The sequence below is a fragment of the Taudactylus pleione genome, unplaced genomic scaffold (genome assembly GCF_031769625.1).
Source record: "Taudactylus pleione unplaced genomic scaffold, aTauple2 ptg000518l, whole genome shotgun sequence".
Taxonomy (NCBI): domain Eukaryota; kingdom Metazoa; phylum Chordata; class Amphibia; order Anura; family Myobatrachidae; genus Taudactylus; species Taudactylus pleione.
In genome coordinates, this window is record NW_028284920.1 from 9,716,264 (window position 1) to 9,743,673 (window position 27,410).

The window sequence follows — 27,410 nt, forward strand, 5'->3', positions numbered from 1 at the left end:
CTGCATACACTGACCTTGCACCGGAGGAGAGGTATGCAGGGGGACCTAGACCACAATGCCCGCGTTAACAGCTTCCAGCAGCGTTTGCCACATGTATTAAAATGGCCACCGAGGAGCAGAGGGAGGGCTGGTCCGGGGGCGGAGCGCATGCAGATGCCTAACTACCTTGTGGAGAGGCCGTGTGCAGCGGGGAAGGCGCCGGCCTCTTAGCAGGGAAAGCGCGCTCCCCTGGCATGCATTTAACCCCTGGGACGCTGGACATTTACTGTTTCTGTCCAGTCCTCAGTCCCAGGGAGTAGTGGAAAGCGCAGGGATCAGTAGCCTGGTTCCACACTGCAGCCAGTCCCCAGGGAGCCCCCTGCCTGTGGACTAAGGACTGTGCTATTCGGCTGGGACCCACCGCGGGACCTAGCCACTTACCTGAACCCCCGTAAATCCAGCCACAGTCCGGGCAACCAGGGCCACTGCTAGCTGTGACCCCAGTCACCCACCAGCATCCCCGGATCAGTACCGGCGTTCTGGTACCAGCGGGGTGTAGGAGCAACGACATGGACGTCAGTACAGACTGTCCATGTTGTCTGCACGTTAGATGTGCAGCCACAGCTGCATTGAAGAACTTCAGGGGCCGTGCAGACCCCCACTATGTACGGTACATCCGACTTCGGCCAGGCACCGACGAAAACTGAGTGCCTGAGGCTCAGGGGCAGGGTATAGGAGAGGGACCCCAGTGCATCCTGGGAGGATGGAGAAGTTTTTAACTCTGTGGTGCCTGGATGTCTGCCGCCATCGCCTATACCCCAAAGTATTCTGTGGATACCCTATGGACCCTGAAGTAGAAAAAACCTTATTAAAAATTAGATACGTTTTTTTTCTTGCCCCGAAACACCAATCTATAAAAGAATAAGGCAAGTAAAATTTGGGGCGACTCTGACACAATTTTTATGTATTATGCAACTGTATTAAACCCATGCAAAATGCTTACATGGGTATTGTGCCCTTCTGCCAGCATTATACGATCCAATGTAATTTGACATTTATCTGCGACAAGAACCAGATTACAGTACATTGAATAGTGAAGGCAGAGCATACAAGCTTCCTTTCAGATAAGGCGTTCCTTGGTAGCTTTAGTGCCATGTGTTTTTGTGACCAGGGGGCATAATCTAAGCATACCCAGGCAGAATGTGGAAATGTAGTCACTACTAGATTTAGCAGAGGTCTATAAACAGCCATTTGCAGAGAACGTTTTGCAGGCAGGCGGTTTAGATTGAAGAAACAGATTTATAGAGTGAAAGTACAAAGTGATCCAGAAGAAAATAATCTTACTGCAGACACTAATACACATATAAATTATTCTTTGTATACAGCTGACAAAATCTTACCTCTAGCGGAGAATCGCAGAGAAACCTGGTGAACTGCAAATCCCAGCCAATTTAAAAATGGACCAAGCGATATGTGGGGAAAAACAAAACAAGAAATGGTTAGAAATTAACAAATTGTGATGTGTGCAGCTTTTTGCCTAGGGTTTAGGTAAAATGAGTTGTGTCCCCTCAGCGTAATGCTGCAAATAATCTGTGTGTGTGGTCTGACATTATGTATGCCCCATTCCATGATTGATGCCATTGAATGAATGTGCTCCTGACATCACAATGCAGAGGGCAGTGCCCCTTATAGGACAGGCACACATGCATAACAAAAAGATGCACAATTTAACCTAATTTAACAATCTTGTCCGTGAAATTGTGGGTATTTTGGAAACTAAACAACATGTATCCTGTTCTATACTGAAGAGAAATACCAGGTTTTTAATTGGGACTAGATATGCCTGTAAATTGCAATACCCCCCCATCGACAAGCATGCATCTATTTGTACTTTAATATAAAATCAAATCACATTTTTGATCCTATTTACTAATGGAGTCCTTTTTTCAGATCCATCATAGCTCAGGTGAGGACTAAATAAATAAATCTTGTGCGTGAATAACATTTATTTGGAAGATGTGCAAAAGACCAATCAGAATTTGCTAAACAGAGCTTGGCCATTGTTAATCTTTCACCAGAAAGAAGTTGAATCAGGAAATGTACAGTATTCGGTCTCTGCTTTTAAATAAACCTCCAGATAACCCTAGACTGTGCCCTGTTTTATCTAATTAGCAATTAGTGCTGTAACTTTTGTCACTCGCCATGACTGCTGATTAAGAGCAGGAATGTAGCGCTAAGATTGTCGAGAAGGTAGCAGAAAAAAAAAAAAAAAAAAAAAGATTAGTCACGTTCTGATAAAGTTCATAAACAGACTATATACGGTAAGTGCATGGTTTATTCCAAGTGTCACATCCATTAGTGTATGCTTCTGCTTTACGTCTGTGTGTTTATTTCTGGACAGCTCAGATGTAAATTTACCCGCTACTAGCTGGAACTAGATTTCTTTTCTTTCAAACACTATACTGCAAAATTAAGCTCCTGGATGTCCCTGCAAAATGTGATGTTGGACCTGTAGATGGGGAGTTTATGAAGGTGGAGTGTGGAGATGGCATAGGATTTAAGCATACATCCCTTTATGAGATTAGAAGTACACTATTTGCACAGGTATAAACTACATTTTCCAACTTGCCAGTTTTGCACAAACTGTGTTCAATCATATGTGTTATCTTGGTTGTTTCTATGCGCTGTCAAGAGTATTAACTCTACATTATCCCCCATCCAACCCTCCATCGCATGTGACCCATGAACTAGCATGGTTACAGATTTATACAGCACCAGCCATGGAACCTCTCATACACAAGACCTCATAAACCATCTCATACTATGGTACTTTGTCCAATTCATTACGTATTAATGGGTTGCAGCCTGTAAAATGTATACGAATCTCATTATGCAGCAATGGGAGCCAAATGAACGGAATTTCTGTGCCTAAAAACATATCACTCCAACCCCTCCAAAGGCTACACCGTATTCCTTAGTCTAAACCTGTCACAGTGTAAATTGTGACTAAGACAAATGCAATCAGTAAAGATAACACTTAAATACCATGTTTTAAAATAAAGGCCCGTATTCAATTTGGAGCGAAAAGCCAGAATCGTCAAAAAAGTTTCACAGATGGCGTCATTTAGCTGTATTCAATTTGAAAGACTTTCCGCCTAGGCGGAAAGTTTTTGCCTATGAATAGCAGGTGGAAAAAAGTGCAAAATTGGGGATTTGAGGTGCAACGTTGCGGGAATCCCCGTGCAGCCTTCAGACAGTCCCCCAAAGTTAAACTGTGTCATAATTTTTTTTTAAATAGTTAACACCCCAAAAAATTACTTTCATTTTGGGGGTGAAAAAAAAAATGTTGGGGGACTAAGTTAAAAGCTAGCGAACTAGACCCAGGGGGGTCCCCAAGTAAGCCCCAATTGTGTATGCTGCTCCCCCATTTACTAGTACCCCAAATTTGCTGGGCTAAGTTATTTACTGCAAAAAAACACCTGAATACTATTCTGCACCACTTACACAAAAACGCTATTTAGCAGCTATTGAGCCCGTTTAAAAACACCAAATACCTTCAGCAAGCCAAATCGGGGGTAACCATAGCTAACCCCCATGTCAGAGCATCTTTTGGGGGGTCTCAGGCTGATTTCCCCAAATCTGACAGGACTTTCCACTTGTTTTAATTTTGCCGGGTCCTGTTTTCGCGTACTTTCAAATTGAATACGGGGATACGCACGCGATACTTTTCCGCCTCCCAGAGTTTTCGCCTGTTTTGCAAGCGGAAAAGTATCGTGGGTCTGCTCAAATTGAATACGGCTCAAAATGTACTAAAAATACAACAACACATGTACATGTATAATGCAATTCACATTGTTTATTTCAATTCCAAGTATAGTTCATCGATTTTAGCTTTGAAACTCAATTCTGCTACTTACTCAGAGGGTTTGAGGATCTCCCCTAGTGTGCTGCTACAGGAACACAAAGACAGCATCTACATGTACTGTGACAGCCAACACCTGCAAACACTATGACTGCTCCCCATAGCAGCGCACTAGAAAGACACCTCTGGCTTACATCACAGCAATGATTGCTTTCATCTCTGGCACTGTCAGAGCAGACTTGGTTTCTGTGGACACTCACTCTGGATCTAAGGTCACAGGTGGAGAGTGGGTGGATCACATGAGGCACCCTGTATGCCTGGGGGTACACAATGAACTAAAAACACAAAGTAGAAAAAAAAAAAACACTGAAAAGATATTGGTCCAGAAGGTCAGTATAGTAAAGGGATAAAAAAAAAATCCCCCGAGAAGGTAAATGTAGTCGTGTCACCCTTGAGAAAGCATGAAAAAACTAGACTGGGAGATGATGTACACCAGAAAATCTAATCTGAACATTTGTTAATACATTATATCACTTCTTGTAACTTTTACTAACAACTTTTTCTTTTTCGGCTCTCTCCTACTTTTTTTTTCCCCTTCAAGACCTTCATACAACGGATATGGTAATTTTGTTGTTTTTGTATACAACACAAAACAATGGCTGTGAATGTAATGGTTTCAAAATGCATAGAGCACAGTTATATCCAAGGGTGATAGAAGAAACCACAAAGGTTAAAGTGTACAGAACAGCATGTATAAACAGATTAAAAGTGCCTGAAGGTGGAAAGCTGCATTTGACCTGTTAGTGCCTGACAGACGCACACACACATATCATATGTACGGAGGCACCATTTCAGCTATTACTCCCTGACATGGCTGCTGCAACTCCACAATGGAGGCAATACAAAGAGGACAGGCAGGAGGCACTCAAAAACCTTATAGAAAAGAGATTACCAATTATAAATACACCCCCCCTGTTTGGGTCCTAACAAGGCAAATTCAGCTAATGGATGCAGATGTGCAACTAAGACCACACAGATACTGGGCAGCTTTTTCTTTTTACGTGGATTTAGAGTTCAGCTAGGACAGACCTCGCTTCATACTCTAAATATACCCATACAAGTTCTATTTGCCACCCCAAACAGTACAACATAGCTTTGCCAAGGTTCAAAATAGCATCTTCAAGCTGGATGTTTTCCCAAAATTAAATAAGGCCAAAAAAGAGCCAATAAAAGGTGCAGTCACTCGTGTCCTTTGCAAAAAGACTGGCCCATTTAATCCCTTTGTAAAAAGGTCGAGACTTTAAAAAAAAAAAAAAAAAAAAAAAAAACTACTATCACATCACCTTAGTCGCATAGAGGTATGATGGACAATCATTCGTCTAGTGAGTGACCCTCTACATCGGGGTATGAGGCCTCCAGCAGTCAAATACGGGGTCCGTATCAGAGACCCCCTTTAGGGGTGAAGACCCGCGAAGGTCGCGGAAGGGAAGGAGATGCAAGAGAAGAGGAGGACAAAGGTGTCAAAAGAGGAACCAGAGGCAGAGGAGATGAATTTGATATATAATCTGTTCAACAGGGATTTGACTGGAGTAGAAATTGGGGTATTGAACAAAGGTTTAGGGTATGTCCCTATGAACAAACTGAGCTCACTACACTGGAAAATTGATCACCAATTTCTAAATAGACAGCTAAAACTTAGGGGCTATTTTGACAACAAGAGTCCCAACATACCTCATAAAAAATAGGAACCTTTTAGAGTCAAATCCCAATTTGAACCCCCTTCAAATAACATTGCAATAGCTTTATGAAGGCTTTAGATGTAAATATATCGGAAAAATTTCAAGAAAAAATTCTGCATAGAAAACAACTTTACAAAAGAGGAATGGGGTGCATTAAAAAATCTCAGCACCTATAAGGATATCGTTGTCAGACCCGCTGACATGGAGGGAGGAATCATGGTTCTTGATGTTGATAAGTAGTCAGGAAATATACAATCAGTTAGCGGATACATCAGTTTATGAGAAATTAAAGAAGGATCCAACTGATACCTTCAAGGCTGAGATTGAGAATTTGCTTACAGCAGCTTTCAATGGAGGTACCATCACCGAGGAGACAAACAATTTTTTAAATAAGGATCATCCCAGGGTACTGCTCCTATACCTGTTACCCAAGATCCACAAGAGCCTTATTCACCCCCTGGACACCCAATAGTGTTGGCAAGAGACTCTCTATACAACATCTCGCTATTTTTGGATCACTTTTTGCAGCCCTGTGTCCAGGCGGGAGATACCTTTCTGAAGGAGACAACGGATTTATTATTGTGTCTAATGGAAATAGGTGATGTACCCTTTAATACATGGTTATGTACCATAGACATTTCCAGCCTCTATACCAACATCCGCCATATTGGGGGTGTGGAGGCTGTTGAGGATTTGATTACCAATAATGACCTATATCAGGGCCCTCGGATAGATTTTTTTTTCTTACTTTGTTGGATATGACCCATAGGAGGAATTATGGAATGTGGCATCGACATACGCCAATGCCTATATGGCTAAGTTAGAAAATAATTTTTTCTTTAACAGGGATGTACGGGACAGAATTCTGTTCTACAAAAGATATATTGATGAAGTGATTCTCTTTTGGAGGGGTGATTGTAACTACCTTAAAGACATAATTGAAGGGATCAATGGACTTGCCCACCCAATCAAATTTACGTATGACATGAGTCTTGAACAAATTCATTTTCTGGATGTTACCCTTATGGTAAATGACAAAGTACTATCTACCAAAATTTATTCCAAACCAAACAGACTGAAATACCATGTTGAGAGCAGACAGCTTTCACCCAGCTACAGCAATTAGCAGTTTACCATACTCTCAGTTATTAAGGGTTATGAGAGTCACAAGTGATCCCTCTTTACTGGATGGAGAGTTGGATAAAATGCTAGAAAGATTTAGATCTAGAGGGTATGCTGAGAAAGTATTGCAATCAGCACGGAATAAGGTGGATCTATTATCCAGAGAAGATATGTTGAAACAGAAGGATAAAGAACAAACGGATGAGGTCCTAAACTGGGTTTATACCTATAGTACGGCACATGGAGATATAAATAAGGAGAGTAGAGAACTTTGGCCAATAGTTCAAAATGATCGAGATTTAACATCTCTCAAAAAAACAAGAATGAGAGCATGTTATAAAAGGGGTAAGAACATTAAGGATTGGGTGGTCCGCTCAGATATTACGGAACACAACAAGTCTTCTCAGGTTGTTTGCAGACCCACCAATGGATATTACAAGTGTTTGAGAAGCACGACGTGTGGTTACATGCTGACGGGCAGGTTTTTCCATCATCCACACTCTGGACAGAAATCTAATTGAATGCCCCTGTTGACTCTGCTATGTAGGGAAAACCATGCGTTCCTTTAAAGGAACGCATGGCCCTACATAGATCGGCCATTATATCTGCCATCAATGGGTAGGGGTCAGAGCAACCAGTTGCTCGACACTTCATGGAAGCTAAACATAACTTGTCTAGCCTAAAACATATGGTGATAGATCAAGCTCCGGATGATGGAAGAAGGGGGATAGAAAAAAAAAAAAAAAAAAAGTTATTGAGGATAGAATCAAAGTGGATTCATTTTTTGGATACGGTCAGACCCAAGGGTCTCAACGATCAGCTCAATTATAGTATCTTCTCCTAAATAATTTTGTCTATGGTAAAGGATTTCTCTCTATAGTAAATAGTTTTATTGACAGTGGAACATCTTTTAGTCAGTATATTTACTATAAATGTTTTCACATCTTATATTATTTTTATTACTAAAGCATACGCCATTTATGTTCCTTAAGTACATGTGCCGTGATCTTTAATATGTATCTTTTTGTATTTTTGTGTAATTTGTATCTGTCTTCGTTCAGAAGGTGTTTGTATTTATGTTTCCCCTGACAGGCATCAGGTTTCTATGGTGACGGCTGCGTCATCAGTGTGCTGATGTGTTTCCAGTATGACCGGAAACCCTGCTCGCGGGGCGGTGGGTGACCAATGGGACCTGGCACAGGCTGGAGGGAGACAGCGGGTATTTAAGGCAAGACTGTAATATGCACTGTGTTGATGTTTGTGCCACCTGACGAAGGGCAATAGTACAGTTATTTTTAAGTAGATCCACCAACAAATTATATCACAATATAAGCATTCTTCAAAACATATCTACCAGGGTTAGGAAGGTCTGTAAAGGTAGCTGTTATGACGTATTTTCCACTCTCTATCTGCTCACAGGATACAGGATATAATTTCTAATTAATCATTATTTATTTTTAGAATTTAAATGTGTCCCAAAAAAATTATCCATGGAAAGTGCTTTTTTTTTGGGCCAGCGCAATGGCGAAAACACACAGGTTCCATGATAAATTCACGGACCGGTGTGTTTTCGGGGCAAATTATCCACTTTGTTTGCTCAAAACAAATAGGATATGGTGGAAAGAAAAATAAAATAAAAAATAGTCGAAAAAAGGGGATTATCTGCGAAATATCCCCATTTTTCACCCCCGAAAAAATATCAGGGCTAATTGGATACTTCCCTATGTGTATGGAAGATATACTACAGTAGTGAAATTACAAGTTTTTGGGATTATTTCTCATGTGTACGGTCTTTGATACCTTCGCTGTTATAGCAGGTGGTTATAAACTGAGAACAATACTTTTTATTCATGTGGTTTATTCATAGGAAAAAAGGTTTATGTATTCAGGTCTCAGATTTCCAAACTTGGCCTACTGTATGAGTTGCCAATTCCAGACCGCAGTTAGAATAAGCTTGGCTGAGACCATTTGTTTTTCATAATGACGTAAAAGAACCAGAACCATTAGAAATACAACAAAATATTAATGCCAGAAACATTTAAACCATTTAATCTGTAGGATTGGCTAGTCAATTAACCATTCTAAATTATTACATCTTCACCAGAATATCTGTAGGACATATCTACAGTCTTACCAAATATCTGCTTGCTTGCCCCAAAAGCAACACAGCGTTATCCACTGTCAGTGACGTCCCTATTAGCCAAACTAGTATCTACTTCTGAATGCACAAAAGTCCATTAGTGCTTGCAGGTTCTACTTGCACTTGTATCGTGTGCCAACAATGGAGCACTAACTGGATGTTAATCATCTGGTTTCCTACTCCATCACCCCCCTCCAAACACACACACTGTCCCTACTCTACAGTACAGCAGAGGGAACAAAAAAGTGGGCGTATGCCTGGGATGTTGTATTGGGTTGGGTACGGATCCCGACATTCAGAATATCGAAAGCAGCATCCCAAAGGTCAAAATCTCAATGGATTTAGGCAAGTATTTTAAACACAAATCTTAAACCTAACCCTTCCCTACCACAGCCTAACCCTAACCTATCCTTCCGCAGCCTAACCCTAAACGTCCCACAGCCTAACCCTCCCCTCCCGCAGCCTAACCCTAAACTTCCCACGGCCTAACCCTACCCCTCCCACCGCCAAACCCTGACCCTCCCGAAGCCTCTCTAACACTCCACTCCCACAGCCTAACCCTAAGCTTCCCCCTAGTGCCTAACCCGGTCTGTATTGTGATCGTCGGCATTCTGACGGTCGGGAACCTGACTACATCCCGTTGTATTTGCCAATTTTATCATCTAATAGACATTTAACAAATAGAATTTTAAAGCCTTTATAAAACATATGGAATGACTAGTCTGGTAATTTTCTATTCTGCCGTGAGCTCATATTGAACTTAGCAATCAGAAAATAATAATGGAAAATTTTTTGACAGATACAATAATATAGCAAATAAATAGGGTTTTCCTAAAAAGTTCCTTGTTCTAAGTAGGCAAGAGTTAAAAAGTTGCTATATAAATTTACGGTAAGTCATGTTTCTACAAATGATTGGAAGTTTGCCAGCGATATACACAGTTATTAGGATCTTGAGAAACTAGGAACTCTAGCAAGCTGAACAAGAATACAGACAGTATTAGGACAAATGTACTATTACTTCAAAGCCTGGAACAGTCTGAGCTCTTCCTAAAGCTGGTACTGCTCTAATATTGCCTGGTCATTTACAGTTCCAGGAACAGACGTCTTCAGTCACACAGCTGCATGGGCAGGCCTGGCCTGTCTAGCTCAACAGTATTTAGCTGCTCTACATTTTCCATGTCTTCTACAAAAAGTAGAGGGCACAGGCTGTTTCACACCCGTGCAGGGGACCGGTGTACTTTGACGTCTGTAAATCTTTCACCACACTACAAGATGTTCATAGAAAAGGATCCCTGTGAGGTCTGGAAAAGCTTACTCACTGCTACTTGCAGAAGAGACATCTTACAAATCTATTTTAAAATAATAAAAATACAAAACATTATTCGTTAAATTAGGCTATTTTGTCATAAACAAAACTATCACATTGTCTCCCCTGTGGAGCCTTATGGACCCTGAACAAACAGGGGTTACCGCCAATTACCACTCCTTCTAAGTGATGCACTCTGAAATTAAAGGGTAACGCCATTGAAAAATGATATGGCCTAATGAAAATTAATATGCTGGGGACCAAACTTTACTGGATTAACCAACTCCTGAAACTTGAAATAGAGTTTCTTCCTGAAATTCCCTGTTAAAGACTCAAGACACTTGTCGCTATTTGACAAATTGTTAAAGACACAGTTCCTTAACGACTACCTCAGCCATTGAAACAATGTCGAAATTAAAGAGCTTGTTTAGAACTGACCTTCCTGCGCAACATCTGAAAACATGGTGCCATTAGTCAGATTTGTTTCCAACAGTGTGTTTCCTTCCTGCCATACCCTACATTAGCAGCAGCGATGATCATATCTGTACAGGTCCTACTAAAACCCCTAAGTAGACGGGCAGCAATAGACCTAGCCTTTGTTCCCCATCAGCTGTAATTTCACCAAGGGAGAGTGCCGCTGCTCACCACTACTTACAGGATTTAATTTCATGATAATTGTGCGGATCTGGATTCATACCATCAAGCAGCCTGTTTGATTACTGGCACAGGTGAGGGCAGGCTACTAATGGGGAACAGAACTAAAGCAAAAGTCCATAATTCATTTCAAAAGAGAACAGTCTTATAAGGGAACAAAAATAAAAGAAAGGAGTGAGTGTGGCTCCTTGGAGATTGGGACAGTACAGTGAGAGTAATGCTGGGTACACACTAGGTATATTGCACGTTCCATTGAATGGCTGATATATCTGTAGTGCATCGGCGGGGGTGTAGACAATATGTCGATGCTTGCTGATATATCGGCACGTCTGGCTGTTTGTATGGATGACCCGCCGACTGCCTGCACACTTGCTGCAGGGACCTGCCGGTGACTGGATTCAAAACTGGATGGGCAAATTTATATGCCCGCCCAGTTGTGAGGTCAGCGCAGACGGATTGGCTGAACAACTGGTAAGTGTGTATGTGCCTACCATTCATTAGATATGTTGGCGGATATGTGTACCCAGCCTACGGGTACACACCATATGATGGAGCTACCCAGCTATGCAGCAACCATTGTAACAATACTTAGTGCACACTGCGCGATCTGGCATATGATGGCGCAATGTATCGTTACATGCTGCATGTGCAGGACAGCAAATGGGACGATGCTCTAAATGACCATTGGGAACGACGAATCGGCGTACACATTATATGATGTTTCAGCAACGGAACTCTATATTGTACGATACATCATATAGTGTGTACCCAGTTAAAGTTATATTAGCCTTTAAAAGATATGAAAGTTTTGGGTGAGACTGGCGTGGTTAGAAATGCCGTAGTTGGGTAGTACCACAGGCGGCAATGAGAAATGGAGGTGAGGCAGATTTAAGAAGGCATGTTGGAGAGTATTTCAAAATGAGGTTTAAAGTTGTATGTAGGGATGGCGTTGCTGAGTGCTTTGTAAATTAGGGAAAGTGAACAGAATTGGATTCTGAAGTATATGGTGATCCAGTGTAGGGATTTGGATAATGGTGTAGTGAGAGATCAGTATTGCTGCTGAATTCAGAATAGATTTAATCTGGGACAAATGGGTGAGTAGAATGCGAGGTAGGTGGTTGCAGTAGCCAAGGAAGGAGAGGATTAGAGAATTGATAGCAGTTTTGGTTGCATTATGGATAAGTGTGTAATCTACCAATATTCTGCAGGTAATAAGGTAACATGTATACGAGATTGGATGTAAGGAATACAGCAAAGAGCAGAGTCAAGAATAACCCCAACACAGCGGGTTTGGGAGAGAACTGTGGTAGTGTGGACAGTGAGGGCGATTTGGGGAGAGAGATGTTGACAGTTTTAGACATTCATGTGGAGACACATAAGGCCTGATTCAGCAAGGAACGCTGATGCAATCACGCACGCAGATCTGCTGCGACAGTATGCTAATTGCAATCGCAAACCACTCGCACGGACAACATGCAGACGCCCACTTCCCATCTCGCACATCCGTAATACTGCTGTGCAATCCAGCCAAAACATCGAAGTACACGGAGCCTCTGGCACATTTACAGCTGGTCAGACCTCACATATAAATTGCTAACTTTCCTGTACGAGTGCGCACACATGCTGTGTATGCTGTCGCAGGGGCTAATTTATGCACGCCCCTGTAACGGCGTTCAAACGCACTGGCATGCCTGCGTTTCTCCGGCCACACCCGTCACCACCCCCCAAACACACTCTGCTTGTCAATCACTCTGCGATTGCTCTGCGCGATCGCAGTGAAGCATTCGCACATGCGCACTGCGATGCATACACAGTACGCAATAATCGGCTGTCTGCGTACACGATTGTAATAGCGCTCCTTGCTGAATCAGGCCCATAGTTGGGCATTTAACCTTTAAAATTTGAAAAGGAAAATAAAAGCTTAAATTTTCCCTCCAAGGAGCGGACTTGTATTCCCAATGTTAGACCTTCAGTTTAACTTCAGGTCTCTTCCTAAGTATGTTACCACCAAGTTGTAAAAATAGGGGTAAGTAGTTTAACAGTATAAACATGCCAAAGGCCCCCCTTCCCCCCCCCTTTACTAGCAGAAAATAGGATATACTTTGTAGTTGGCATGGAAAAGTAGCAATATATATTTTTCCAAGCCTGGAAAAAAAAAATTTGATTTGATTTTAATTCAAAGAAACAATAAACCAAGTATAAACATGCTGAGCTCTTCTTACCCAGGGCAGGAGTGCATTATATCTAAAGGATGGCCTCTTACCAACTAGATCAGTGTTTCCCAAACTCAGTCCTGAAAATCCCCTAACAGCACTGATTTTAAGGATATCCATGCTTGAATACAGGTAGCTTATACCCCTTTTACACAGACGATAAAATCCCGGGTTGAAGCACGTGAACGGATCGTGCCACCTGCCGCCCAATTGGCCGGCTTCAGTGGCGCTTGGAGATGACATCTCCAAGCATCCACTGCAACCAGGGCCGGGCCGACCAGCACGGAGCAGGGCACAATGCCTCTGAACCTCTGCGGAGAGAGGTAAGGGGAGGCATAGCCCGGGTCGGCACCGCGATGTAAGAGAGATCTGTCCCGGGTCTGATCCAGGTTGGAAACGTGTCCCAAATCCCCGGTCAGACCAGGGACTTTGGTGCAAAAGGTATAAATTAGTACCTCAGTCATTTTGATACATCCATCTGTGCTCAAGAATGGGTGTCATTAAAACAGGGGTGGTGAGAGACCTTTGAGGACCAAGTTTGGGAAACACTGACCTATAGCAGTAAATATATTTTTGGTGCATGTTTTTGTAGGCTCACTCTTAGATGAAAGAACTGCAAACTGGTCTTACATTACCAGAAAATATTGAAAAGAATAAAAACACAATGCCTGTACAGTCCTGATCTCATTACAATTACTTTGTCACAGGAGATATTTAACAATGCACATAAGTCTATGAAATACAGTATGTAGAACTAGTGTTACTGTGTTGACAATTTCCAACAAGAATAGACTGTTATTGGAGTACTCATTCTCTTTAAGTGGCTGTGAAATCTGGTGATTATAATTAGGAAATAACATGCAACTGGATACTCTTGTTAACCCCTATATGTGCAGTTCAACACATCCCCCCAGTCATTCCCACTAGGCTGTTAATCCTTCTCCAGTAAGGATAATCTCCACAGTATTGGATGCATAAACACACTAAGGTAATGGGGATCCCATCTTTGAGTTCACGCTGAACCCAATAAAAGTAAAGATGACCTAACACAACATGCTAAAAAAAAGGGGGGGGGTGATAAGCATCACTGACTAAGTATATTCACTTGGGATTTAAGGGTAGCCTAAAAAGCAAATACATTTAGCCTTATTTATATAGTTTTACATCAAGAAAGCCCAAGGCAGGAGTCACACTCTCAGACAATAGAGAAGGGTCATTTCATGCCAAATCACAGCTTCCAACCTGACCGTCTAAGATTTTCATGAAATTTGGTAGGATGGTAGACGGCGTAAAGTAACTTTCATACATAAAAGTTTAGGACCTCAATGATACAAGGTGCTCATGCTACAGGGTTGCAAACATGACAAAACATTTTTTTTAATTTATGCTTGTAAAGTCAACTAAAACAAATGATAACTTTGCTTCTAATTGTGGTAGAACTTTCATGTTGGTCTTGTTTTGAAGCTAAGGGACCAGAGTTTTCATAAAAAATAGTTTTATATGTAAATATGGACTTTTACTTTTCAAGGTCACCTGATCTAACCTTTGACCATGAATATCTAAAAAAAAGTGTATGTTTTATTGTTTTGTACATAAAGTGTTAGACACTTAAATACAACAATCTCTCTTAGGTATAAAAGTTTCATTTTGGGAAGCCTTTGGGAACAGAAGCAAAAATTTTTTTAAAGTACAGCAGTTCAACCCCTCTTCCACTAACCATGCAACTGGCAAGTTCAGGCTGGTCTTGTTGTGTCTCTCTCTCTCTCTGTTCTAGGGATAACCAGCGGTGGGTTTCCATCTATGGTCACCATCGATGGTGCCATCGGTTAAAACCTCGATGGTACAATATATCAATCTATGGTGAACCGGCTAGAAAATGTAGAGATCACTGGGAATATGAAGCAGGTGGCAAGGCCATGATTAATGCGATTCTATGTGAATCGCGTCACCCCCCCCCCCAAGCTCTGGGGGTTTGTGTGGGCCCTGCTTCTCCGGGAGGGGGGAGTGGGAGCAGTCATTTTGGGAGAGTAGGCAAGTATGATAAAAGGGACTAAGGGCCTGATTCAGAGCAGGAAGCTCTTTAAGAGCGCTCGCTCTGAATCAGGACGTTTTTTTTTTGTTGCGGCCTCCTGGCCACTCACTAAGCTGTGGTGACCACACACAGCTTTTCCGCGCGGCCAGGTGATGGTTGCGACCATCGGGGCTTGCGACGAGACCCTTGTGGTAAGAAAGAGAAATCTTCTGCCTCCCCAGACGATACCTCAGAATCTGAGAACTGTGTGGACTGTGAGGATAACAGCACATTTAGTAGTTTTACTAGGTAAGGGTCTCTCACTCTGCAACATTTGTTGAAAAGCTGTAGAAGTAGACACTAGACTCTGCACTGAGGTAGAGAGCATGTCTACCCATGGAGGAGGCACAGGAGTTACTGGCATCAGTGGGTGTACCTATTATGGCAATCCCATAAGGGGAGCCACTGCAGGGACTGCTGGACAGTCCACAATATTTGCCAACACCTGTGAAAAGGAAGCCTAGGGGAGGGGGTTCCTGAGCAGGGACTGGAGGGCCCGACTGGCGTGGGGCAGTATAACAAGATGCACATAGACCATCTTGAAGTAAATCCTCCTGGGTTAATCCTGCTGAACAGGACCTGCAAAAGACCAGTATAGGATCAGCAGCCAGTTTGCTACCCTTGCCTTTGCTAGACATAGCTGCAAGGAGAGTATAACACAATATGGCACTGAGCAGCATGCAAGTACAGTGAACCCCCTATACGCCAGTATCCCAGGATTATTGTTAAAGAAAGGGAAAGGACAGTAGAAAAAAAAAAAAACAGACAGCAGCGCTAGCACAAGTCACATACAATGCCGAGTGTAAAATATAACTGCAATGAGCACTAAATTCAACTACACAGACCGCAGTGGCTAGTAGGAAATAGCACTGTATAACCTGGCTCCTAGGAGAGATATACAGGGAGACTGGACCCTGCGTTCCCGGAGACCTGTGGCTGCTCTGAAATAAATGGCCGCAGTGAGTTTCTGAGGGGGAGGAGGGTGAAGGAGGAGCAGCTCAGGAGCGACAAGACCGCAGTGGAATGGCTCCCTGAGCTGGGAGAAGGGCCGCAGGGAGAGGACAGACCTTCCCTATGCTGACATCAACCACGGGTCCCCTGGCTTCTCATATACCCTGTACCAGTATAATTTTATGCCCTGCTGGTCTAGTGGAGTCCCAGATGTACCGGTGTCCACATCACCAGCTCCAGTCTGTTTCCTGAGACCAGAGGTACTGCGCATAGAAGTGGATTTCCGCGAGCGGGAACCTGCCTTACCTGTCCCCTGTGTCCTGGCTGCAGTCTGGGGTCCTCCCGTGGAGCCACGCTAGACAGGCCCCCTATGCCCCACCGTAAGTACCTAAGCCTGGGGCAGGAGTTGCGGCACCGCGGAGGGGTGATGGAGCAGCACACTGGCGTCCAGAGGACTGCCTCGCACTGCCTGCTCTTCAGGAAAAAAAATAAACAAAACAAAAAACAAAATAAAACCTTGGGCTGCTTAAACGGTGATCCAGCTCCTGCCGGACACCAACGAAAACTGAATTGCCTCAGGCTGTGGACGGGGTATAGGGAGGGTGGGAAGGACCGGAGCATCCTGGGACAGAAAAGCTTTAACTGTGTGTGTCAAGTCCTTCTAACCACCACATATACCCCAATTGTCTCCCCTGTTAAGCCCTATGGACCCTGACGAAGAAAGTGTTTTAACTGTTATTTGGTATCATTATGGGTTTAAAAACTAAAAACAAAATCTGCCACTGTAATATATACACAGCTTACACATGTAATAGGTTTAATAAATTTAGTATGATCAGTTTGCATAAGACAAAGTTTAAACCTCCAATTAAGTAATGTTCTTTTCGAACCCCAGGATCTCTTTTCTTGAGGAGTATATTGATGTGCCCATTTACGATTAGAATCTTGTATGTGCATTTAATTATTGGCAAACACTTGACAAAAACCTAATACACTACTTTCCGTACATTTTTTTTTTTTTAATAGATTACTTGGTTGGTTCGGTGGACAAGAGAAGGCAGCCACCAGTATACCCGTTACACCTCAACACCTGGTTCAAATGACAACATGCTCTTCTTTTGAAACTAGATTTGCAATGGGGAGGAGATAGTATATACAATACATACACACACGGGCAGATGTACTAAGCTCTAGAAAATTATAAATTGAAGGTTACAAAACTACCAACCAATCAGCTCCTAACTATACATTTTCAAACACAGCCTTAACATGCCAGTTAGGAGCTGAGTGGCTGGTAGTTTATCACATTTCCCCCTACAGTAACTGTTCCAAATCAATCAGCTTTGTTTGACTAGATCTTTATATTAACCAGCGTCAGCTATTCACAAGTACTGGGTTCGAACACCTCCACAGAGCAGCATTAATCACCAAGGAGCTTATGGTTACCACACAAATGACAGTATGTTGTAGTACATACATTTTTCTAAGAATAGACTAAAAGTAAACCAATATTTCAAAAATTACCATACATAAGAATTCACATTTCCTCAAAATGGCCACTCTAGGGCAGGACGCTGCAAAAGCTACTAGAGAATGACGTTTAGCAACAGGTTTGGCACATTATGAAGCCAGAGGCTCGGCTTGAGGCTGACACAGCATTTCACAGCTCTGTGCTCCTATACAACGATCTCTCTGCCAAATCGCTAACTACATCAGAGAAAAGGGGTTTGATGTGGTTTGCATACCACATTTGTGTCAACTTTTTTTAAAACAAATACATCGGTTCAGAAAAAGGTAACGTCAAACACCCACCTTTAGACATGCTTTTAGTATCCTACTTTCAAAGAAATAAAAACACTGTTTAACGCACGTCTGACTAATATCAGATGAGTGTCATCTCCTGCATGTTCATTTATCCCAACAGAACTTATGTGGGAGAGTTTAGAATAACTGTCAATCTGATCTGAATGCTCACAGCGGCACATATTATTTCAGGAAAGGAGCGTGATAATCTTGTGGGAGGCAGTGACCATCCCACTCCGACAGTTTTATACAGTTTGTTAACAAAATGCTCATTAAAATCCTGCAGAAAACACATTATACCAAAAACTAGTGCAGTACACAAGTTATGCTAAGGCCAAAAGAAACTCTTTATTACCAGCAGTTTAAATCCATCCTGAAAGACCATCATGTAGAATATAAACACTCCTGGGGGTCAGTAATTGCACAACCAGCAATTTGCTTAAGCATTTATTTTAAAATCGTTTGACCATGAATCACGCTAGAGCACACACCGATTGGTCGCTATGGAGTAGATAACCTATGAACTATTTGAGATTACATCTCTCGTCTGTGTCCCGTTTCATTGCACGCCAACGTACAGCTCCTGTGCACAAGACATTTTCCGCACAGGCTGCACATTAAATAGCCCGCTGGTTACAAGGGGTTTGCAAAGAAAAGCTGTAAAGACAATTTTAAGAATATAATAACATAAATTTTCTGCATGGAAAACTAGCTTAAAGACTGAACAAGATGCTTAATTGCAGCAATCCTCACCTAAGTAGGTTATGGCTGTATGTGCACCATTTGGGGGACTTAAAGTCCAAGTAAATGTAACCCCCCCACCCCCACCAGATAGAGATGTGCTCATACAAGTATCCTGACCATGCTTTAAATAGAGTCTTCTAAAAAGCAGAACTGTGAAATTACTTTCTTCCAATATGATGTATTTAATTAGTCAGTACAGTGCCCGTAGCTCTCACACACAGATCTCACAGGGCCAGGAGAAGGCAGGGCATGCTCTACCCTCCAGTATCCCTACACCCGCCTTGCAAAGACAGCCATAACCGCTGCAGAGCCATCTCACAATAGAGATCAGAGACCACTTTCATCTCTGTCCAGTTGTCAAAAACATTGTTCAATTGAAAACATTTCTTTCTGCATTTTTGTAATCTTTTTAATTGAGTGTTTTTCACCGTTGGCAGCAATTATACTTCAAACAAGACTTGTTACATTGGTAAAGACTATGCTGGAATTTTAAATAAGCCATCATGCTGAAAATGTGGAGGGGGCTGCGTGTCTTCTCTCGCTCGTTTCCTCCATGTTCAAGGACCACCTTGTACAATAACCAATATTGCCATAAAGGGACCATTTTCATTGTCTGGCAGCCAAAGCAAACATTCTCCCGAAGCACTGTGCTATTTACAGCAGCCAAAGAAAATGGAGGATGATCGCATTACAGACGCTCCTGAAGAGTTGGCGACAAGTAGCGCACTAACACGGACCTCTGACTGCAGCAATATATTTTCTATGCAGAACGAATTTATGGAACTTTCCAGAATGGAAACAACTAAAAGACGAGAATTAGATTGTTTTAAGCTACGTCAAGGATCTGAGTCAAGTTCGTTTAAAGTTGTACGTTGTCTGTGCTATAGGGATGACATCATTTAGAGTAGGCTGTATACATAGTTAGTTTCTCCCTATTAGTGTCAGTTGTAAGAGGCAGATAGTGACTATTCCCTTGGCGCTTAGTGTTGCCAATGACAATGATGGGTCGGCTCAGCTATCCAAAACCTAGAACAGGGGTAAGCAACCGGTGGCATGCTAGCTGCTGTAGAACTACAAATGCCAGCATGCACTGCCACAGTTTTAGTATGCCCTAACCGCAAAACTGTAGAATATTACCTGTCTCGAGGCTCATGCTGATCCTGCACCGACAAAGTCCCCAACTACTGACACCTGTCCTTGGGAGGAGGGATGTAAAGCCACACGGAAAGGGATTGAAATACCCGACCACGGAAGCCCAAAAAGGAGGAGATCCCGATGAAGGAAGGCAAGTATCCTAACCCTCCCCTCTCCCCCCTCTAACCCCAACCCTCCCTTGGTGGTGCCTAACCCTAAAACTCCGGGGTGGTGCCTAACCCCAAGTCCCCCTGGGGGTGCCTATACCTAACCCCCCTCTTCCCGCACCCTAAACCTAACCCTCCTGAGGGAGTGCCTAACCCTAACCTACCCCCCCGGAGGTGCCGAACCCCAAGTCCCCTCAGGACGTGCCTAAACCCCCCCCCCCCCTATTGCCGCAGCTCATACAGTGCATCCAGAAAGTATTCACAGCGCTTCACTTTTTCCACATTTTGTTATGTTACAGCCTTACTCCAAAATGGAATAAATTAATTTTTGTCCTCAAAATTCTACACACAATACCCCATATTGACAACATGTAAAAAGTTTGGAGATTTTTGCAAATTTAATTAAAAAAAAAGTAAATTACATGTACGTAAGTGTTCCTGTAGCTTAATTGGAGTCCACCTGTGGTAAAATCAGTTGATTGGACATAATTTTGAAAGGCATACACCTGTCTATATAAGGTCCCACACTTGACAGTGCATGTCAGAGCACAAACCAAGCATGAAGTCCAAGGAATGTAGACCTCAGAGACAGGATTGTCTCGAGGCACAAATCTGGGGAAGGGTACAGAAAAGTATCTGCTGCTTTGAAGGTCCCAATGAGCACAGTGGCCTCCATCATCCGTAAATGGAGTAAGTTCGGAACCACCAGGACTCTTCATAGAGTTGGCCGGCCGTCTATACTGAGCGAATGGGGGAGAAGGGCCCTAGTCAGGGAGGTGACCAAGAACCCAATGGTCACTATGTCAGAGCTACAGCATTCCTCTGTGGAGAGAGGAGAACCTTCCAGAAGGACAACCATCTCTGCAGCAATCCACCAATCAGGCCTGTATGGTAGAGTGGCCAGATGGAAGCCACTCCTTAGTAAAAAGCACATGGCAGCCTGCCTGGAGTTTGCCAAAATGCACCTGAAGGACTCTCAGACCATGAGAAACAAAATCCACTGGTCTGATGAGACTAAAATTGAACTCTTTGGTGTGAATGCCAGGCGTTATGTTTGGAGAAAACCAGGCACCGCTCATCACCAGGCCAATACCATCCCTACAGTGAAGCATGGTGGTGGCAGCATCATGCTGTGGGGATGTTTTTCAGCGGCAGGAACTGGGAGACTAGTCAGGGTAGAGGGAAAGATGAATGCAGCAATGTACATAGGCCCTGATTCAGAGCCGGACGCTCTTTTTTCTTTTTTGTGCGGCCTCCTGGCCGCTCGCATAGCTATTGCGAGTGGTCAGGATGATGGTGGCGATGGTCAAGAGCCAGAAGCTCTCCCACTGACATCACTTGTGATGTCAGTGGGGCCGCCCACAAACGGCAGGCGTTCGCTTGGGAACGCCTCCGTTTGTGAAGCCACCCCCTGGTCACGCCTACCAAACGGGGCGAGCTGTCACTCTTCATTGACAGCTCGCCCCCTTTGGTGCGAGACCGGGAGCGACGGAGCACCCGTCGCTAGCCGGGTCTCGCGCATACGCACGACGAAGCCGGCTCCATTGTGCGCATGCCCAGTGGACAAACATCCACCCGGTTGCGAGCGCTTAGCGCTTGCGACCGGGTCTGAATCAGGCACAGAGATATCCTGGATGAAAACCTGCTCCAGAGCGCTCTTGACCTCAGACTGGGGCGACGGTTCATCTTTCAGCAGGACAACAACCCTAAGCACACAGCCAAGATATCAAAGGAGTGGCTTCAGGACAGCTCTGCGAATGTCCTTGAGTGGCCCAGCCAAAGCTCAGACATGAATGTTGAAAAAGTGAAGCGCTGTGAATACTTTCCGGATGCACTGTACTTACCTGCCTCTTCTGATTGGGAGGAGACAGAGAGACACAGACAGGCAGAGAGACACAGACAGGCAGAGAGACACAGACAGGCAGAGAGACACAGACAGGCAGAGAGATAGACGGACGGGAATTTGGGAGATACAGGAGGCCAAAACCCCACTTCACTGGCCTGTGTGATGCTACAGAGGACCACATTCAAAATATTTTAGGGAGTAAAATACTAAATACAAAACCAGCTGTGTTTTGTATTTAATATTATTGTCCCCAAGTCCAGCGGCCAAAACCACCCAGGCCAAAAGCACGGCTCAGTAAATTTACGTCTAGGAGTGCAAGCAGTACAGGTATCCAATTTAACCCAACCTGAGGGCATTACCGTAATTTAACTCATCACTCATTTACTGGACCTATTAGGAGACGAATATGTACAAATAGAGAAAAAGCATATTGCTATCAATAGTAAATTAGATAAAAAAAACAAAACATTAAAAAACAGTGCTCCAACTGTACTTCTACCAGTGTTTTACAGAGAAGAACCTTTGTTCAATGGGGAAACTGATTGACCCGAGTGATGTCACAGCAGACCTGCTATATAGCACCCTACATCTAGCACTATAGCAGTACTTTCCAGTTATAAAAAGGTTGCTAACTATTCACAAGCACTAAGAATGAGATGGAAGGAAACAAGTGTTGAGACACTGAAAACCAAGATGTGTTTTCCATCTAACAAATGCATACTTTTTCTTCCTATAAAGACTTCTGCCACTTGGCAGTGTGAGCTGGAACTGTAATAAAGTCAGAAAGACTCACTCGCACCTACTCTGCCATTTTTACTGTTTGAAAAGTTAATAAACTTGTTACCTTATGAAACAAAGCGAGCTTTGCTCGGAATAGAGTGCAACAGCTATTACAGAGCCTGCAGTCCTTACACTGCAGGAATGAGATTATAAAGAGGCTTTGTAGGCAGTGCACGGAAATTGTTTAAAGTAAACTTCAGAACACCGTGAAGTTAAAACTGCAAAACGCATTAGGATATATGTAAATATATACAACACACACCCCTCGCACCAAAACATTGGGAAACGCAACATCTGAAGAGCTTGCAATAAGTCAGGATGCTAAAGAAAAAACAGAAGCAGGAAAGGTACATGCATGTGCAAACAATCAATTCTATTTGTATACTTTGGATGGTACCATGTGTGAAGATGCCAAAGAACACTTGGAAATACTTAATTGAGGAAAGGTATTTGTAAATTGTAGGTGTGGTGAGCAAGGGAAACTGATGGATGTCAAGAGGGAAGGTATTCCACAGACAGGAGACAGCTGCTGTATAGAGGCTGCATGGCTGAGGCTAGAACTTTAGGAGCCGTAAGGTGCCTATCCACTAGAAGACAGGCATAAAGACTGCACGATTACGACATTGGAATCGTGCAGTCGTTTGTCAGTCTGTAATGTGCCTACACTGAACGAGCAGTCGTTCAGTGTAGGCACTATCATCTGCAAACATGCTGAACGTTATCGTCAGGTTGACTAGCATGTTTGCACGATGATAGATGTCTAAAAGACCGATTTTTTAAATAATCTGCAAGCGATTTTCAAACGATTATCGATATCAGCCTAGGGCTATCAGCCTAGGCCAGGGGTGCCCTGGAGAGGGTGACCCCTTTATTGGGGGGATCCCCAACTCCCCAGGGATCCCTGGCCTGGGCTGACTAACGGTCACGGCTGATGCTTAGGCTGGGGGGCCCAGTGAAAGGGCACCCCTGGCTATGGAATCAGTCCCCCGTTAGAAAGGGTCCAGGGCTGGTTTAATATATACGGGGGACCTTACGTCAATTTTTTTCTCCGTATATTTCCACACCTACAGCTCTGTCCCTGCTGCCTGTTGCTGGTTCATAATTTACAGTGGAACCCTACACATTTTTTTCCCTGTAAATTAAGAACCAGGACAGGCTGCCAAGCCCGAGGCTGGTTAGTCTTTTGGGGGGGACCTCACGTAATTTTTTTTCAAATTAGCCCTATTTTAACCATTTACAGAAAGAAACATATACAAATCACAATGCTTTGTGTATGTTTCTGACCATCTCGCAGTTCAGGGGGGTTGAGAGTTTGAAAAGTGATTTTGACAGAGTTTGCTCATATCTCACCCGAGCTTGTCATCCCGAATTTTGGTAAATTTGAGAGATGTATGTTTTAGGTGAAAAGTACTTCCGATTTGGCACGATGGTGATTTGATTCGAGATTGCTATCTCATCCGAGTTATAACGGTAATGAGAGAAATCTCTCTAACTCACACGACTTTACCTTTATTAAATTTGCAAACAGGAGAAAAAAAAAAAAAAATCAATCACCCGAGATTGTCCTCTTGACCTATCTCGAATCATAGTAAATTTACCCCTAAGTGCTTATCAGAGGTGGCAGGCAGTCTATTGTAGCCAGATGTTTGACTGCGGCATCAGTTGCCAAGCACGCTTACCCCTCTGTCTGTCTGACAATACCCAGTCTTGTTTTATTACTGCGCTTGTTCCCAATTGTAATGCACTATGGAAAATGCTGGCAGTATAGAAATAAATGTTAATAAATAAGGTGCACCACATCCCAACCCGGGCACATGTATCACGTACAGCGACCACAGTACGTAGGCGTAGTAGAATAGTAACACATATAGATGACAGGGTGCATGGGAACATTCTGGGGCAGACGGGAGGCTTGTACTTGTAGACTACATAGAGGAGCTGGTAAGGGATTTATTTTGCTCCCATATTCGCTCTGAGGCTATAGAAATGCACATATGCTGCTGGTACAGTGTACTTTTAGAAAACCTTCACTAAGGAAAAGTGTTAAACACCATTGTAAAAAGAAGTCCGTATCATCTGCGTTCTGGTGAGCGATACTAATGAAGGCACTGAGGATACAATGGCAGGTAGCCGACACCAAAAGCTAGACTTTCTGATGTACTCTGAGACGTGTGTTCTTTAAACTATTATGAAAAATATTTGAACTGTAAATCCAAATATAGAAGCAGTACTAGCTCATTAGTACTCCTGTTTCAAAGGCATGACGACTTTTTTTCCTCAGCTTTATTCAGAGCCTTTGGAAACTACAACTTAGATCTAAGGTAAAAAACTTATGGTACAATCTCCCAGCACATGCAGAGAAAGGGACAATACTCCGTAATGCAAGGTCCAGATTTACAATAGTAAGTGAAAGTTATGCATCCATTTTGTTATGTATAGAAGCATTGTTTGTTCCTTTAGTGCTGCAGTGTGTTCCCGGGTACTAAGTGAAGGGTTAAACACGGGTGAATAGTGAGGCGGGGGGGAAGGGATGGAAAGAAGGCATTCCATCACTAGGCTGGCCTGCTTCCTTGCACATGCTGTTACTGCACAATGTCAAAGCTGTGATTGTCCCTTAGAGCTGGAACAAACTGAGGCCGGTGTGCTTGCCTCCTGCATTTCCGTTTCACTGGCGAGTGGCTGCGGTTTAGAAAGCACGCAAAGTGTGCCCCCTCCTCTATTACTTCTGAAAGGTTGGGTGGGGGGGCTGGCTGAGCTAATGAAATGCAGGAGAACAGAGGAACGCTTGTTCACCTTCTCCCAGCAAGCTACACATTGCACTAAATCAAAACAGAGGACTCTCCGGTTCTAGCATCTAGCAGAAAACTGGGTTTTAAACGTGTCCTGGAACAGCTCGGGCAAGGTACTTGAAAAATCAAATGCTTAATATGTAGAAAAATACAACTTAGATAGATGCAGATTTATAGCAGAACAAATGTAAACATAGACTGTTGGCAAATGGAAGCTGGAACATAGTGCTGAGGGTAAGTGGTTCTGGTGGTCAGTAGTAAGCTCAGAACATAACCTTTCAGGGATGGGCGACCAACAACTAAAACTGATTGCCTTACACATCTGATGGGTACTCAGCCACCTTGTCACATCTGTAAAGCGGTTTTATAGATACAGCATATTTCTGATTATTTTGTACCTAGACGTTCTGCTGATTTCCGGTTTGATAGAAGATAAATCATTCCACCGCCTCTCTGAGCGGTCTTAGAGCAGCAACATGAAGCGATAGCACAATGAGAAATAAGATCAACCAATACATAGCAAAAAAACCCATCACTGACCAATTTCCTTAAAACACTTTCACTCAATATAAAAAAGGAAGCAGGGTCTGACAGGCATTGAAGCAAATGCATATGCCATCTCCGTAATGCAGGGTATACCAACAAGCTAATACAGCACTGTAATTACATAACAAACAGGCCTAATCCAGTGACAGAAAACTGCAGGGCCGTAAAAGGCCCATAATCACATAATGTAATATACACTGTGACAGGAGTTTACACTATGATGAGAATGTTGTTCTGTTCACAGATGCTATATAAATAATAATTACTAAGCTTAAGATAAATGGTAAATAGTACATGAAGTAGAAACACTACCATACACACATTATAGCAGGCCTGCCCAACCTGTGGCTCTCCAGCTGCTGTGAAACTATAAGTCCCAGCATACCTTCCCACTGATCTGCTGGTAAAGCATGCTGGAGAGCCACAGGTAGACCTTACAGCATCCAGAGCATCTTACACACACACACAGCTGAATGGAAATGAGGCATATGTGTTCCATATGCAATGAAGTATGCTTCTTACGGTACAACCACCCGTCCGTCCCCTATGTGTACGCTTGGTTTGGTCACCGGTCATCATCATCAGTGCGCTATAGCACCTAACCCATACTAACAAGCAGATTTAAGCTTACACCAAGCGGATTTAAGTTGATTCTGAATAGCTTGCAGTTCCGTCCACATGCGCTCACTGAACGCCACCCGTGTGAGAACGTCCCTTCACAGCCCAGTTACGCCTCTACAGTGATAAGTGATATACACCCAAAATGCCGATGTCTCAATTCCAGAGTGTGTGCAGGGCAATAAATTCACATATAAGATATACTCTGCAAACAGGTGTACACGAGTCCCTATTAATTCCCTAAAACTGCAATCAGGTTACACAGAGACATAAGGGGAAATGTATTAAACCTAAAGAGTGGAGCAAGTGTCCACAGAAACCAATCTGCTGCTAGCTAGCATTCTTCAAGTAAATTCTATAAAATGATAGGTAGAAGCTGATTGGTTGCTATAAGCAACTTCACTCTTTAGAAGGCTTCAGTGTTCTCCCCAGAAATTTTTTCCAGTCAGGAGGCATGAAGTAGTAGCCGGGTGGGGGCCTTTGCAATAATAAAACGTTTTAAATCCTGACCTTATAATGATTTAAACTTGAAATAATTTATATATTAATTCTCTTCTTCTTAGAGACCCGGATACTGCCCCCACTTGGCAGGCTACACAGAAAATATTTTTTATACAGCCCTACAGATACTGGCCCCACTTACAGGCTACACAGAATATACTTTTTATACAGCCCTACAGATACTGGCCCCACTTGCAGGCTCTCTTTAGTCAGTTCAGGTGACTGTTCCCGTCTGAACTTTTATACAGGAGGAGGGATCTTTGCCCTCCAGCCTGACACTGCCCCTTCACTGTGATGGACAACTACCACCCGCCCCAATGCCACATCCCCTGCTCGGCACTCTTCCCTGACCCAATGCCCGGAACCTCCCCCCGCCCCAATGCCGTGTCCTCTGCCCGGCACCTCCCCCCACCTCAATGCGCTGTGTCCCGTCACTTGGAACCTT

At 43.2% G+C, this 27,410-nt stretch overlaps 1 protein-coding gene across 8 annotated transcripts in view; it reads right to left on the bottom strand.

Moving 5' to 3' along the window:
• Window positions 1–27,410, bottom strand: part of ATE1 (arginyltransferase 1) — a 91,725-nt gene that overhangs the window by 24,342 nt on the left and 39,973 nt on the right. For all 8 annotated transcript variants that reach the window (XM_088450512.1, XM_088450510.1, XM_088450508.1 and 5 more), the window contains one exon: window positions 1,380–1,412. In XM_088450512.1, coding sequence (XP_088306638.1) covers window positions 1,380–1,412 — 33 coding nt within the window. The remainder of the gene's footprint in view (window positions 1–1,379; window positions 1,413–27,410) is intronic.